At 40.3% G+C, this 17,361-nt stretch overlaps 1 protein-coding gene across 6 annotated transcripts in view; it reads left to right on the forward strand.

Moving 5' to 3' along the window:
- The window catches only part of KCNC1 (potassium voltage-gated channel subfamily C member 1), a 125,129-nt gene that overhangs the window by 95,505 nt on the left and 12,263 nt on the right, over positions 1–17,361 (forward strand). Inside the window, exons 3-4 of one of the 6 annotated variants that reach the window (XM_061463008.1) lie at positions 6,635–6,823; positions 8,838–11,009. The exons of 1 other annotated variant lie outside the window; for it this stretch is intronic. In XM_061463008.1, the coding sequence (XP_061318992.1) occupies positions 6,635–6,823; positions 8,838–8,974 (326 nt within the window). In that variant the 3' untranslated portion in view covers positions 8,975–11,009. Of the gene's footprint in view, positions 1–6,634; positions 6,824–8,559; positions 8,666–8,837; positions 11,010–17,361 lie in introns of those variants that run through there. 4 more of the 6 variants (XM_061463009.1, XM_061463010.1, XM_061463007.1 and 1 more) reach the window with 4 other exon arrangements.

The raw sequence follows: 17,361 nt of genomic DNA on the forward strand, positions 1-17,361 counted from the left end.
TTCAGTGAACAGTGTGCCCATCCAAGACATAAGCAGTCAGTTTCTCCAGGTAAATGCTGTGGGAGACAGTGTCAGATGCTTTACTGAAGTCCAAATAGACAATGTCCACAGTCTTTCCCTCATCAACCAGGCAGATCACCTAATCATAGAGGGAGGTCACATTGGTCAAGCAGGACCTGCCCTCCATGAACCCATGCTGACTGGGTCTGATCACCTGGTTGTCCTGTTCATGCCTTGTGATGGCACTTATCTGCTTCATAACCTTCCCTGGCACTGAGGTCAGGCTGACAGGCCTGTAGTTGCCTGGGTCCTCCTTGCAGCCCTTCTTGTAGATGAGTATCACATCACATCTGCTACCTTCTAGTTGACTGGGACCTCCACAGTTATCCAGGACTCCTGATTCATGATAGGAAGATAGGCAGTGAGCACTTCTGCCAGCCCCCTCAGTACCCTTGGGTGGATCCCATCCAGCCCCACAGACTTGTGTGTGTCTAAGTGGTGTAGCAGGTCACTAACCATTTCCCCTTGGATTATGGGGGCTTCATTCTGCACCCCACATCTCTCTAGCTCAGGGTACTAGGACCTGAGAACAACTGGTCTTACTATTAAATACTGAGGCAAAGAAGTCATTAATTACCTCAGCCTTTTCCTCATCCTTTGTCACTATGTTTCTCCCCACATCCAATAAACAATAGAGTTTCTCCTTGTTGATAATGTATCTATAGAAACATTTTTAATTGCGTTTTGCAGTAGTAGCCAGATAAAGTTCTAGTTGGGCTTTGGCCTTCTCATTTCCCCCCCTACATAACCTCACAACATCCTTGTAGTCTTTCTGAGCTGCCTGCCCCTTTTTCTGAAGGTCATAAACTTGCCTTTTCTTTCTTGAGTTCCAGTCAAAGTTCACTGTTTAGCCATGCCACATCTTTGCCACTAGCCCATCTTTTGGCATGTGGGGATGGCCTGCTCCTGCACCTTTAAGATGTCTCTCTTGAAGAATATCCAGCCTTCCTGTACTCCTGTCTTTCAGGACTGCCTTCCAAGGGACTCTGTCAGCCAGGCTCCTAAACAGGTCAAACTCTGCCCTCCAAGGGATTCCAAGGTACCAGTTCTGCTGACTCCCCTCCTTACTTCTCCAAGAATCAAAAACTCTGCAATTTTGTGATCACCACGCCCAAGATGGCCTCCAACCATCATATCATCCACAAGTCATTCTCTGTTCACAAGCAGGTCCAGTGGGGCACCTTCTCTAGTCGGCTCACTAGGGAAATAAAATCTAGGGATATAAAGTCAAAGGGTATTTTCAGATGCTGAGCAGCTTTTAACCCCTCCACACGTCAGAGTAAATGTCTTTGAATGCTTGGATTCATACTCTTAACTTCATAAAAATTTGCTTAGCACAAGAAGTATCAGGCAAAAGTGATGCTGCAAAAATATTATGCAAAAAGGAATGTGAAACCTTTGCATCGTCTCTAGAACACAGCTGGAAAATTCTGTCCTCCAGCAGCAACTACAGCAGCCTCACAGCTGCTTTACTTGCAGCTAATGGGCTTGTGGCTTATTAAAGCTAGAACACAGCAGTTCTCTACCCTCACCTTGGCCATGCCACCTCTATTCGTGTACCATTGACACCGGCCTAAGAGCCGGGGAAAACCATTATACCAAAATAGTTTCCCATTGCCAGCACAGTAGGACACAACTAATGTCTGAAATGTTAACAGCCCTTTTACATCATCAGGAAAGTATGAGAGGACTGAAAAATCGAAGAGCTATTATCTCACTCAATGGACAATGTATCATTACTTTCTTCAAGGATTCAGTTGGATTAAAGGTCTCTTTTGAGGGACCTCATGGAGATCCTTCTTCATGAGATACTTTAGACAACTACTGTGCATGTTAGGGTTAGCAACAAGGATTTAAAATGAACAAATGAAAATGACCCTTAAGTTCTAAATGAGAACCAAAGGACACTATCAATTGGTCAGGAGTGACTATCCATAGATCGCAATAATGACAACCAGAGATTAAGGCTGTAAAACACAGTTGAGATCCAGACTGCAGATTGATTTGTAGGTGTATATGGCATTGGTGGTGTGGAATGTAACTTTAGTCAGACAAGGTCTCTCCAGAAAAAGTTCTTCATCTTTCAAGCAACTTACTTTCTCAGTCCTGCTCCTGTTTTGCACTCAGCTGTTCTTACCTCCTTCCTGCTTGTCAACTCCTTCCCTTGTAAGGGCTGCAGAACCCTGAAGTCAGCCAAGTCTTTGTGGAATGGCAAATGGCTATTCAAGCTGTAGATACTCAAGCTAGGTCCTTGTCTCTTTTAAATAGTCTGTGTTCTTCTGGAAGAGACTGCCAGTGATCAGTGAGACATATAATGTGCCCAAAGGAAAGAGCACTATGTCTCTTTAATTGCTGTGATTCTGATCTAGGGCTGAGAAGAACCCGTTTTCTTCAGCACAATGTCAAAGAATCTGGCATGGTTCACATAGCCAGATACTGACTCACACGTCAAGTGACAAATATGATAAATATACATGGATACCATGCTATGAATTGTGGGATTTCTCTCATCCCTGTTTCAGTCAAAGTGGTTACAACCTACAGAAGTTCCTATAAGGACTGGAAAATTCATTGGATTTCCAATCCTGTAAGGACTAAAGATGTTACACCCTAAGAGTGTCTTTCAACTCATCCAGTCTTTGGATTGACCCCTTCACTGCTCTATAGACTCATAGGAGACAAAGGAAGGGGGTCAGCTACAACCCCAAGAGGAAGCAGTATGAGCTGGGACCATCCCTGGCCCACACACAGTTTCTGAAAACATCTGAGTAAGAAGGGTAGACCAGGAACTTGTTTCTGGGCAGCTGTTGGAAAATGGCAGTGTTTGCTTAAAGGAAGAGGACTGGGGTATCCTTCCCCATGCCGTAATCACTTCTGTACAAGTACTACATTTCCAACAATAGATTACGGTCAATGAAAATATCATACAATTATGGCCACCGACACTCTGAACATAAGATGCAGTTCAAACAGGTGGAGAGTCAGTGTCAGATTCTAGCTTATAGTCGAAACCAGCAGCACCAGTAAAGTCACTATCACAGTGTGTAATCATTTGCTATGACAAAAGAAATGAAACATGGAGCAAGTACATAGGCAGTCTCTACTGTGCTTGTCCACAATAAGCAGAATATACTAATTCAAAATCCAGCAGTTCTCCTAAATCAGTTTGTTTTTTTGGTTGGCGTTGTTTTTTCTTTTCAGAAACCATCCCCCCACTTTGAAATTTAGTCTTTGCTTTGGAAAGCCCACAGCATCTTAATAGCACTTTCCTGCAAATGGAGATAGATGAGACAGGAAAAAAGAAAGTGCAAACCACACAAATGAGACAGTTGTGAAACAAACTACTCACCTGGGAGATCTGCTGAATACTTCCTTCAGCCTCTCAGCCATTTCTCTGCAGGAGAATGTTTAAAGCTGGTGCAGTTAACTAGGTATTCACAGAGAGGACAATTATGTAAATAAGATGCCCAAGCTGGGAGTCAGAAGATTTTGTTGTAAATAACTTCTTATGCAGCAGTGGGCAAGTCACTTCACTACACGGTAATTTTACCCATCTGTAAAACAGAGATGATAACATTGACTTTTCTTCATGAAACAGAATCTAAAGAACAAAAAATGCTGCACAAGCCTAATTCAGATTCTTCTAGCAGGGATGGGAAGACTCACCTGAATTTGATAGGCCAGAATCAAGCCTTAGAAGTTCTAGCACCTAGAAGTAGTCATCTACTCAGCAGACACTGGTGGTTTCAGTAGTTTGCTTTATCTGAAGTTGTTTCAAACACAAAGTCAATCTTGGAAAAACATACATATAGAAACTTGAGAAACCAACCTAAAATAACATCATTTCATTCCATCTTTATACCTCATTTTAAAATTGTTCAGAATGTAGATGTGATAATGTGAACAACTGAAACTTCAAACTATGGGCTGATGACATCAGTGATGTTTCTCTATACCCATACCAAACTAATCACATAGTAAACAACATCTGATTGCCAAGTCCTACCTTTGCAGAATTAGGTGCTGCACACAATGGTTTGGAATACAACTACTCAACATTTACTTATATACACCAGCAATAGATGCAGTCTTCTGTGCTGGTAATTTCTCTGCTTCCTAAATATTTAGCAAAATTGTTATTGTGGACTAAGGGACATCAGTAGGACAGTTCAGTGATTTGTCCACATTTCCAGGGATTCTGTTCTCTTCCTATTGAATAGAAATAACAAGGTTGTGGGTTTTCAACAACGAAACAAAGAAATATTCACAGAAATATTTCTCAATGGAGAAAAATTCATCAGCGCTATAGGACCCTGAGGAAACGGCAAATGCAAGTTCAAGCTCAAACTGCAATTTAGGAAAATAATTCCAAGGAAGTCAATTTTCTTGTCATTCAATCACAACAGAGCCTACAAGCTGCTTCCAATGGCTGTTACCAGTGAGCAGTCAGACCCACAACCACTCTGCTCAGAGGTGTTTTGAGATCCAGAAATGGACCAGTCCTCCCTTCCCCAATTACTAACAGTTTAGTTTGCAAATGCAGACTCAGGCATAGCAGTGGGAGCCTGAGTGATTTCAGTGCAGAGCTTTGCTGACACATCTGCCTCCCTCATTTCAGTATTAAGAGCCATCATCTTGTAGCAGTAGAGGCTTATGAAGAAGCTCAGTTCTTTGCTCACCGCCGTGAGGACAGCAGTTCTCCCCAAACACAATTAAATGATTTTCAAACCAGCCGCTCAGTACCTGCAATGTCATGGTTACTATGGCAGCCACGCCAGGTTTTTGTGCAAAGAGAGATATTAAATAGCAGTGAGCATTGTGAACAGAAAGGAACGGCAAGTCAGCGCAACCTTAAAACTTTAGAATCCTATCAAAATGAATATCTACAAGTATTAAAATGCATCTATAGCTTTTGTCATTTTGAAAAATGCATTGAGAGACCTAATTATTCCCTTGCTCACAAAACAAAACATTAATACTACCCTCTCTGGGGAAATAATTGGCTAATTCTGCATGGAGAAGAAAGGAGGCAGAGGTGAGATCTGCAGAAAAGACTTCATTCTGTGACAAACCAGTGGCCTTTAAATAAAATATAAGTAAAGGCACAGAATGCAATTACTGGTGCATGGATAGATGCATAGTATGTGTCATATACATCTGTGTGCGCGTGTCTGTGTGCAAAGCAACAAATATAACTTGAAAAGGCTTTTGTCTAATACTCATTTATGTTGTCCATCTGAAACCAGAGGATTGGAATCATACCTCCAAACGCTATCTAATGTATTTTTTTCTTTTGGGCTTGTTTATTATTACTCAGCTTCAAAACCATTGAAAAAATACATTACAGTATTGTGTAGTATTCAGAACAAGCAAGTAAGTGAATCTGGAAGAGGCACTGAAATTAAGTCTATCTACCTGTTGAGTTTGTCCTTCCTTAAAGACTCACAGGACCACCCGCTGCCTTACAATGTCTAGGTAATAAGCATTGTGCAACCGAGGTGTAGGATGCTGCCAATACCACTCAGTTAACGTATCTCAGCATTTGTGAAACTTCAGAAAGCACATTTTGACTGTCTTTTCCTCCCTTCAACCAAAATACTCATGTTGAGCTGTGCCATATTTGGAGTATATTCTCAATACACTAATTTGCGCTTTGAAGCCCTAAAATAAATTGTACACTAAGTAGCACTTCAATTTGTTTCATTAATGTAAAACAAGTCACACAGAGAAAACATACTATTCTCAGTCTATCCTCATGGGAATGTGTGGAGCAAAATGGGCAAATCTGGCCTCCTCTTTTCATTATTTACAGCTGAGAGTAAATCTTACTCTCTCTATTTTCCAAATCCATGGCCTGCTGTAGAGTTGTTTTTTTTTTATATGTAGTGTCCTGTGCTGGCATTGCAAATGCTGTATGTGTTTCAGAAGAGAATGTCAGAAAATTGATTGCTTTTTAAAAAAATCCACATTCTGCTGTTGTATTTCCATACATAATGTACTCTGTGTGTCTAAAACGTGTACAGCCATTCTGCATGACTGATACCAGAAACACTATAAAACAATCTGGGTAAACTTTGGGGAGGGGAAGAGCAGGAATTCTCCCCCCAGTAATATTGGACACAGGTATAAACCAGCACAAACAGAATATACTCAAATACTGAAACACAACTCACAGTCCACTGCCTCTCCAAAGCTCTGAGTGACAGTAGGCTTCATGACAAACAGGTCATTCATATGCCATCTGATGTCATGCAAAAACATAATCTGATTTCTAACTGCAGTCTTCTGCTCACAGGACTAGGAACCAATGCACGCCTGTTTCTGAATCTGCCCCTCTATGTGGAAGTACAGGTGGCTGCTGTTACCCCTAACGTGATCACCTTTTGTTTCTCCTCCCACTTAACAGACTTGATTTTATTTTGGTGCAGTGCACATGAATGCAGTGTCTAGGACAGATGTGCTACCTTTTATAGTGTTGCTGTAGAACTCTTTAGCTGTAAACCCTTAATTTGCAGCTGGAACTCTAATAAACAGTACATAGTGTTTCAATAGCCTTCTGCTTATATGTTTGAAGATTCGAAACTGAATGGTGAGGTGGCCAAGGCGGCGCTGGCAAACGAAGACTGTCCCCACATAGACCAGGCTATTACGCCTGATGAGGGCCTGCCCTTTACCCGCTCTGGCACTCGGGAGAGATATGGACCCTGCTTCCTCTTATCAACCGGGGAATATCCCTGCCCGCCTGATGGAGGAATAAGAAAGGGTATGTAGCTGGGGTCCTGGAACCACGTAGTTAGCAACCGTTTTAAATACATAAGAGAAAAGTCAGCTGTAGCTGTAGCACGCAATAGTGCGCTTGCTGTATAGATGCACGTTTGAGCTGGAAACCACCACCTGATGTCTGCATTTGGAGTTTCTAACCTATTTCTTTTAGAAAGAAAAGCCTGAGGAGCTGTAACTACCCCAATGCAGCTATGCTAGGCAGTCAAGTCTTCCACCCCAGCTGGTGCAGTAACTTTAGCGGAGGATGTTCTACAACGTCCTTAAATTAGACCATCCTCCAAGGAGAGGCCAATTAACATTTCATAACAATGAAGGTTTGCCACTTGGAAAGCTCACAGATCTTACCAGATTCTAAGGAGCACAGACTTGGAGGTGGCAGACGGAAAAAACAAAACACAAAAGCAAAACATCTTCAAGAAATAGGAAACTATTATATGGCTACCTTAACAGAGCACTAAAACAAATTATTTGGATATCACAGCTGTTTAGTTCAACAGAGAAGGAGAAGCATACGAGAACATCTGTTAGCACAGGTGTCTTACAATTGGAAAATAATCCATCTAAAATCACTTTCCTTTCATAAACAAACCATTACCAGTTAGTTTCTCAGGCTTCTGACAGCTACAGATCTCTCAGAAGTAACTGCATTTTAGTTTGCTAATGGTCAGAATAATCTATTTAGTAATAGAAGTCAAATCAAATAAGAAAATTTCCCTTCTTAAAATAGGCTGTTTTGTTCAAATAATTTAATGTGAGGAAACCATGCAACCAAAATTAGAGTTACATATATATGCATCAAAGTTGATACGGAATGGGAAAATTGGAAAAGAAATTTCTCTGTTCAAATCAGTGTTTATCACTGGTGTACTGTATATAGTATATGATATAGTCAATATTTTAAAACTGCAAAGATTGTATGCTGTAACCATACAGTGAGTATGGAGTATAGAATTACCACGTGCCATTGTATGATGGGCAATAGTTATAGTAAATGCCTGTTATAGATAGTGTATGTATTTATAAGTTTTGAAGTTTATCATCAACAAAGATATAGTTGGACCACATATGAACTTTCATATGAAAGTATATCCTCTAAAATTTACCTTTGTAGCAAAGTGTTTTACTTGATTCTGTATTGGATAAGCATTGGCCACGTTCATTCAGCCTGGGCGAGTTCGGGTGGTTCCAGTGGATCAGGGGAACACTCCAAATGGCACATCCTTTCGGATGGGGAATGTATGGTTTTCACGATGCACTGCAACCGCCTCTCGTTACTGAATGAAACAGAGGCTGGTTGGCTAAAGAGTCATATATGTCAGCATATTGTTGGCCTGTTTGAAACACGTTGAGAGCATCTTAATTGTTGTTCCAACAGAAAATCATCCATAGTTCGTGCAACTCTCTGTACACTTGCTGAGCTGTTTACGTGCATGTCTTAAAGAGAATGGGGGGAGGGAGGGAGGGAAACAAAATGCATGCAATTTTGTTTGTTGGTTTTTTTTCCTTTTCCTTTTAAAGTGCTGTGAACAAAGGAGTAGTATCTCTATAGCAACACAATAAATTCTATGGATTGTGCTGCCTTTTCCCCCTCCTGCCCCCAAAGATACCAGAAACCTTAATTTTGCCTGAGGTCAAAATGCATGAAGTGGAGGGGAGAGGTATGTGCAAGTGTATGACAGACAGAAGATCTCTCCCACTGACTCTTTTTCTTTTTAGGGTACAACCATGTTGCTGCCTGTAGGATCAATTACGTAGCCTGACCATCCTTGAGAAACGCTGTTTTGGGGAGGGGGGATGGTTATATATATTTATTTTTCTTTTTTTCTAAACTTGTTCTGTACTTCAATGGCCTTCTGAGTCATGTTGCAAGCGATACTACTCTCGGCATGTCCATGCATGCAGATGGTATTGAACTGGCTACAATGTTGACCTCATTCTTAGTCCATTCTGTCATTGATCCAATGCTGTACTTTGCATTTTTCTTTTAAATGAAGGTTACGAAATGTCACGGAGCCTTAACAGCATAGCTGGCATAAGTGGAAAAGCGATAGGATTATCCTCAGTGTCTGCGCCCTACAGCTCTCCTAGTCCAGTGAGACGTTCTTGGTCTCCCATCCCATCTATTTTGTAGCATGGATCAGTAGCAGAGAATGGTCTAAAAAGCTTTATTTTCAATTAGCCTATGCTATGTTGCATATAATCCAGGTGACTAAGTCTGAAGATGCAATGTCTCACAGTAGCACCTGCTGGAAATGGTGTTACTCCTGATGCTAGGTGAAAACACTCCTAAATAGCACTCAGATGACAATAGGCAGGCATTTACATAGAACTGGTGGGCCATACATGCTGCATGGTATCAGTACATAGAATGAAGGGTAGATGCACCAGATAGTTTTCTTCCTGCTGCATCCTGCTAGTTTATGCTTATTTTAGCTAATGGTGGATCTACTGGGTCTGTATGGAATGGGTTAGGCATTTAGTCAATGCTGAAACATACCAACGATGGAAGATTTTGCTTTTCTCAGGATATTTTTGAGCCATAGGAACCCTGCAGGAGTTTGAGCAAACAAGCACAGTAGGATGAAACGTTGCATGGGCACCTATTTTAACCTGAAAGCAATACTCAGACACACTGTAGAGAGGTCTCAGTCTGGCTGACTGCATGGGAAAAAAATCCTGTTGAAGAAGAATATGGCTGCCTCTGCATGTAGCTATTTCACCTTTTCCTCCTTCCTTTAACACTAAGATGCCGAGCTTGATGTGAAAAACGCAGGGAAGAAGCTCAAGTACTGATTGTATTCTTTACATGCAGATCTTTGCAAAGAAAGTCCAGTCATTGCTAAATATATGCCAACAGAGGCAGTCAGAGTGACCTGACAAGGCAAGATGGAGATGAACATTGATGGCTAATAAACATCTGTGTGGAACTGTGCAGGCATAGAAGACCTTCTCATTTGGACAAAGTTAACTCACTCCATGCAGGTTTTATGGATGATTCTTCGTGGGTTTGGAGTTGTACTAGAGATGCAGGCTTTTTCTATGGCCAAAATGTAACAAAACTGTAGAAGATCCTTTTTTTTTTTTTAATCTATTTTTTCGTTCCATAGCATGAATTGCATGAAGAAAAAAAAACAAAACAAAAGCCCACCAAAAAAAACCCACCCCAAAAAAACCAACAAAACCCAAGAAATACTGCAAATGTATGATTAAGGAGAAAGGAAAAAAAAAAAAAAAAGCAAAGTTATATATTTTCTTTCAAAGCTCTTTACTTTTACACACATTGTTGTAGCCAAAATGTAAAACATTATAAAACTGTACATTTCTTTGCTATGGATAGCTTCTTTTTGCATACAAGATACAGAGTAATGGTTTTAAAAAGTGCAATCAGGCAGTCATCGGTCATATTGACCACGCCTTCACAGTTCATCACACCAACATGGAAATCAAGAACTTTTTATCCAACTAGAAGTGTATAAAAATAAGAACAACCTTTACCTGTCTGTTTTTGTTGGCATGCTTGTGACACATGGGACCTTCCTTCGGACCTGACAGTAACAGCTGGCTAATTTTCCAGCTCTGGTTATGTTGTATTTTATTGATGTATAGATCCAACGTAAAGACCCTTCATAAATTGTTCATATTAAGTAATCAGTATGAATTTTAAACAAAACAGGTGTTATTTCAAAACTGGGACTTATAGTACAAAATCAGGAGAATACTCAAGTATAAACGGTCTCAAAGTTTAAGAAACAAGACAACAGCATTGTATGCAATTTAGTACTGAGTAAAATGCATGCACAATGTTATGCAAAACAATTCTAGCATGAAATAAATTTTGTATCATGGTTTCAGTGCCTGCTGTATAGTGTAAAGGGGAATCCTTTTCTGAAGCGATCAGGGGTTTCCAGAGACTTGCTTCTAAAATCTTGAATAAATACAGTGTTCTCAACAGAAAAGTAGGAGAAAAGCTTGGTATTTGCTTTGGTTCTACAATGCTAATTTTGGTTAGTAGATAATAAATGAAGCCTGCAAACACTTGATACAACTGATGTCTAAAGAACTCTCACCATTAGTAACTTTATGAGGGAAGATTAAAACCCCGATATTTATCTAGGTATCTTCTTTTTCCCTCCACAACAATAATAAAAGTTTGTCTTTTTAGCTGACTACATGAATTCAGTTTTTCTTACTTCTTTGGGGCCCATCCTTCACTTGTTCTTCACTGAGCCACAGCAGTCCACCTGATACGAAGCTCTGAAAGAAATCCAGACATCCAAGTTGCACTTTATTTGCCACACAAAACATGCAGCACTAAGAACTGTGAAACACAGTGTGATTAAATTTCACTTTAGATGCTACAAATGACAGCTATGGACTATGTACCAACAGCATTCTAGTTGTTTGAGCATTTTTGTTAAAGTATTTTTATAAGCAAAGATATACCTTTATCCTCATGTACGAAACTTCGAAAGAGCTGGCAACCTTCTAGGCAAGCTACAGCATTTGCGACTGCTGCTGAGAATGGAAATGTAAGGGAACTGTATCCCTATGGTCTGGAGGAAGCAGACATTAAACCACAAGAAAACCGAAGAAACACTCATGGCTCTGGTAAGTGCTAAATTATAAACAAAAAAAGCCAACTGCAGCTGGACTTTGTCTTCACAAAACTCTACTCCAAAAGGAAAAATCAAGGAAAACTTCAAGCTGTGTTTTAGGAATAGAAGGCAGGCTGATAATCTGAATTTGTACATAATTAGAAGACTTCTCTGTAGTCCTCAATGTAGTATGTATTTGATTTCTACCTGAGTTGACTTCCCTGAGAGCTATTTTTCTCCCACTGTTTCTATGCTGTTATTTTCAGCTGATAAAGGGGCAATTTCTTACCTCTAGAGATAAGATCCAGGTTAATCCAGGATCTGAAAGTTGCCTAATGAAGAACTCTTCCTCTTACAATGTACTAAGAATCAAGAAATAGATTTATCTGCCCCATTTTTTCATTTAACACTAACTCAAGGGCCCAGCATGAAGGTCGTTCAAATTCTCCATTCCCGTAAGGAATACTAACAATTCAGCCGTGCAAATCCTGTACTGAAATTCCCTTTCCATTGTGCTTTGCATATATATATATATATATATATATATATATATATGAACCTTTGCTGACAGGCTGGGGACACATGCCCATTCTGTGCTACTCTTTACACCTACTAGTCCCCTTTTCAGTTAGGTACTTCTCTGAGCTTATTCTGATTTGAGGTAACTGTGTCTTTTGGGTGACTTTTCTAAACCCTTCAGAAACAGATCAGCTCTTCCCATTCACCACCCTTCAGGAGGTGCTCTGAAGCTTAATGTCTGCCTGACCCCAGAGTTCCCTTACACACAGTGACAGCTCTGAAAACACAGGGAGAGAGGGTGACAACTGGAAAATTTCAGGGGCTGTTGCACTGAATCCTGGCACTGAATCCTTACAGAAATTTACCACATCACCCCAGCTGACTTATATTTAAGGAGCTTTTGCTGGGGTACTACAATTAAAATATTCCTTCAAGCCTGCCCAATTCCACACCAGGAAGTAGATATCTTGATCAAAGCATGAAAACTTTGCACGCGGCTAGATTCTGACCTCAGCTTGCAATAATGCCGCCAACTACTTCTGACTTCACACCATCATACCATCAGAAGCACATTCTGTGGTTCACTTACACTCTGCTTGTTTCCTGATGGAAATGAACATCTGAGTTTCTTCTTCTGCAAACACCTTTCCGCAATGAACCCTCAGCTACAGGACCCAATGCTGGTCCTTCATCTGAACCCACTGGCAATTAGTGGTTTATTACTGGCTAACATTAAAGGCACACTTCAACCGCACCTTGTATACATACAACTTTCCCTCTGACTGCATGAAGGTACTCATGTTTTTTCTGGACCAAACTTATGTGCCTCCACAACTACAATTTCAGACAGCAAGGATATGAGAAGTGGTTTTTGTTCTCTCATTAAAAAAATAAAAATAAAAAAATCTAGCCAATACTGCTGTAATAACAGTCAAGCTCAACAGTCATTAATTGTTAAAGTGATTTTTCACATAAATTGCCTTCCTTCTCTTTGAAGTTTCAAGGCCAAAAGAGAAAATACATCACTGAAACAAATGGTTGCTAGGACAAATGAGCAGACTGAAATACAGAAGACAGCAAGCAGGTCTAAGGCAAGGGCATTCAGAAAGGAACTGAGCACAGAGCTGCTTACAAAAAAGAAATCCTGAAGAAAAAACAAGTGCAGTTATTACCCTGACACTTTGCATATCCTTTTAATAGTTTCAAAACAAGGCAGCCTACCTCTCTGCTTTCCATATATATCCTGGAAGCAATTCTGTCTTTGAGCTCATACACAAACTAACTGCACTTCATGAAAACGTGCTTAAATTATGCAGATTATTTTCAAGTCACTCACTTATTTGAGTTTGGGCGTAAAATACCTGTTCAGAAGTCCCAAAGAATCTGCATTCATCTAGGACTGTGGGTGCCACATTTCTCTTTGGGGAATAGAAATGTTTATTTTCAATCAAGAACAATATTTGAATTAAAATCGAACTTCAAATTAGAAAATAGATCCAAAACTGTACCTCTTGACTTTCTTTCCTTATCTGACAAGCAAACGCTTTAAAACTAAGCACACTCATCTGCCTCCATGGAAAGATATATTCCCTGGTTCAGGCTAAGAAAGCCAGGTTTTCAACCCTCAGCATTCTCTCGAGCCTTTAAAAAACTTTATGCAAGCACATAGGTCCAAACATCTTCAGGTACCAAATATTAAGAGCATGTGCTCTATGGCTTCCATTGGTTTCTCTACTGCTCATTGTCCTGGGTTCAGCAGTAGCAGTCATGTTTCTCCTCCTTGGTACCTGATGCAGTGCAGTGTTTTGACTTTCGTCCTGGGAACAGAGCTGATAGCGATGTTTTGGTTTGGCCAAGGACTTTGTGAGCCTCGTGCTCTGCCAGGGAGGAGGGGAAGCCAGGAGGAAGCAGAGACAGGACACCTGACCCAAGCTAGCCAAAGAGGTATTCCATACCACAGCACGTCATGCCCGGGATGTAACTGGGAGTGAGCCGGAAGGGCTGGGAGATTGCAGGGTTGGAGGAGGTATCGGTCGGTGCTTGGTCGGGCTTGGGGGGTGAGTTATCGGTCGGCTGGTGGTGAGGTGTTGTATTCTGTTCCCTTGTTATTTCCTTTATCATTATTATCATTGGTGGTAGCAGTAGTGATTTGTGCCATACCTTAGTTACTAAACTGTTCTTATCTCAACCCGTGGGAGTTGCATTCTTTTCGATTCTCCTCTCCATCCCTCCGAGAGTAGGGGGAGGGAAAGAAGGGGGGGGAGTGAGTGAACAAGTTACCTGACTGGGTTTAAACCACGACACTCATCAAGCACAGCTTAGAGATTCTTTAGTCAGCAAAAGACAAAGTATTGCAGTTGCTTTAGCTCAGATACCACTCTAGGGTACCTGCACAGCTTCTGGACCCAAAGGGCTTAGCAGGGACAACACAGCCTATGCACAGGCTGATGACCATGAGTCACACCAGACACGTGGATTGCGTACAAGCAAACAAGCTCAGTAGGAGCCATGCTTTGTGGTAGTAGCACCAGTGCAAGCAGGTGACTGGGAAAGAGGCAGCAGTAGGACAAAAGGTAGGAAACAAAAGGACACAGGATGGATCTGGAAAATGGGTTATGCAAGTAGGAGGGAGGGGAGCATATGAGGAAACAGGAATCAATGGTGAGGGAAAAGAAGAGCAAAGAGAGATGGAAGTAGCAGCAGCTATGCTTACCTAAAAAAACATCAAGGACCACTAGCCTTAGCCTGGAACCTGGGAGATGGAAATTCTATTCTTGGCTTCGCTGTGGACATGCTAGGTTACCTTGGTTGAGGCATTTCAAATTTTGTGCCTCAGCTTCTGTTTCTGTGACATTATTGTCTTTTGAAATTGTTCTGAGGTCAAAAGAGGAAAGTATTTAAGTAGGAACAGTCATTAAAATCTATCAACTCTGAATTAAGGCTTCAAAGGAAAGAAGCATGTCTCCATTATTTAAAAGATGCCATATTTCCTTGTCTGCAGAAGAGTACAATACCCCATAAGAATCCCTTTTCTTTTGTACTTTAAAGCAGAGAATTATTGTGGAAAATGATTAAGCACCCACACAATTAAAATGACAGAGCATCTTTATTACTGATTGGCAACTCCTCTACTGCCCTAAATTTAGGTACCGCATCTTCATGCATTCAAAGCAGTAAAAACAAAACACAACTCATTTGACATTTGCAGCAAAAATAAAAAATTGTGTCAGAACATGATAAAAATCCCAATTCTTGGCTCCACTTACATATGTGTATATATATATGTATATAAAGTATGTAAAAACACAGAGTCTTATAGCAAAGTGTTTGCAAACACTTATAAGATTATTATGATCAAGGAATACTGGAATCATATTGAATTGAAATTCTGCAATTTCCACTGACAAAGTCTCGATCCCAAACCTTACAGACAGAACTTCCCCAAGATTGCACTTTATCTAAATAACAAAGTGGTCCATAGGCAAAGCAACCTGGAAATAGATGAGAAAGATGAAAATGAACTCTGAGGCTAGCCAACAGAGGAATGGGACTTAGACTCAATCCCCTCCCAACTTGCAAAGGCTTTTCTGAAAATAAATCCAAGCCTGGCATGTAAGAAAATGAAAACACCTGAGGAAGTTTTGCAAAATAAGCATCACCTCTGAATTTTCTCATTCCCACAACCAGCTTTTATTCAGGAATAATTACTTTGTTGCTCTTGTTTCTAATCAAGCTTAAAAAAGTGCTCTCCCAATACTCTAAATTCATGCTTCCTCACTCTTTCGCAAGGTAACACGTGGCTCATCCAGGTCATGATTCAATTACAGAGACCATTTTCATCGCTGAGTATTTTCAGTCACAAACTCTTTTTCCATGTTCTACTGATGAGAAAAAACTGCCTGTAAAAACAGGTGAATGCAGAGACAACTGACGGATGAATGTGAATGAAATGCACAAAACAGCTGAAGATGTGCCTTACTTCACTTCCTTCAACCTCTAAATGGGTTACAAAATAGCAATGGCTTTACATACACAGTTTCTCCAGAATTTCAAAGGCACATATGGTAAACACTTTCCTTTACAGTTATTCTTTTGGACATTTATCCAACAGGCGGGCATTTTAATAAAGCAAAGCATTTTAATTCAATGCTATTAAATCATTCTTTCTAACATGGAGCAGAACATCCAAGACCAGTGTTTATCACGAATTAAGAATAGCACAAAAGCTAAAAGAACAAAGCAGGTACTACCTCCTTTTTTTTTGGTGCATAAATCAAGATACTGGTATCTCAGAAGTTCAAATTTCCAATTACTTTTGTAGCAGCTAGAGTTTTCAACAAATCCAGTATAAGCTCCACTTTGCTACTGTGCACATTTTTAAGTGCCATCAAAACCACACGAGATGATTCCCTACCACAGACTGCATCCACTCCCAGACTTTGGGAAGCAAGACTTACATTTTCTGCCGAAGTATTATTTTCTTCTTCCCTTTACATAACTCTCAGCTGCTCTGAGCTATAAGCTGGTAGTAAATACCTAAAGCATGACTCAAATACTGATGAAAAATTCTGGAGCCTTTTTTTTAAGAAAATTTCTAGGTAAAAGAAAAAGCACAAGACTTGCCATATGCTATGAAAATATCAAAATCCCTAAGAGAACCCAGGGGGAGTTTTGGGTGAAAACAAAACATTGCAATTTCAGCAACAAAGATCCGTCATCATCTTGATTTCTAATACAGGGGAAAAGGAAGTAGAAGTCCCAGAATTACTTAAGGATTAGTTAATCTAACTAACCCAGTTAGATTAACTAATTAGTTAATCCAGTTTGGATTGGATCCAGAGTTCAAGGAATTTAATGGAAAAAATAGTTAAGTATTTGATTAAGTGCTAGACTAGGTCACACTAGGTCACCTGATCTTAAGATTTCTGAGACTGGAAGGTAGGGACAGACATTGCTGTTCCAGCTGAAGAGAACTGGAAATTTCAAGATGTGCTATGGATGAGAAAGAAACCCCACTGCAGGTTAATAATTTATTATTACTAATAAACAGTGGAAGAGGGGGAACAATGACATCCAAGAAACAGAACAACTTGTCCCCCATTTCACTCCCACCATACCAGCAGGTTAAAATGCTGCTACACCTGTGTGATTATTCCATCTTCAGGACCTGCATCTTGAATCTGACTTCTCCCTTTGCCCTTCTTTTCCTCCATTTTTTAGCCAACTCTCAGGCTTTCTACTGCCATTCATTTAAATGTCTTTCCATGGTCACCTGTACATTCAAACTGATCTGTTTTGCCTGTTTTCCATCCTCATCTCAAATCTTACGACTCAAAAAATGTCACATAAAGCAAAATCAGATCATATTCTTCCCCTCCTGCTCAATTCCTCTAACCTTAGCCAT

The sequence above is a fragment of the Pezoporus flaviventris genome, unplaced genomic scaffold (assembly GCF_033815535.1).
Source record: "Pezoporus flaviventris isolate CSIRO_AGI_PZ_B2104156 unplaced genomic scaffold, CSIRO_AGI_Pfla_v1 ptg000036l, whole genome shotgun sequence".
Taxonomy (NCBI): Eukaryota; Metazoa; Chordata; class Aves; order Psittaciformes; family Psittacidae; genus Pezoporus; species Pezoporus flaviventris.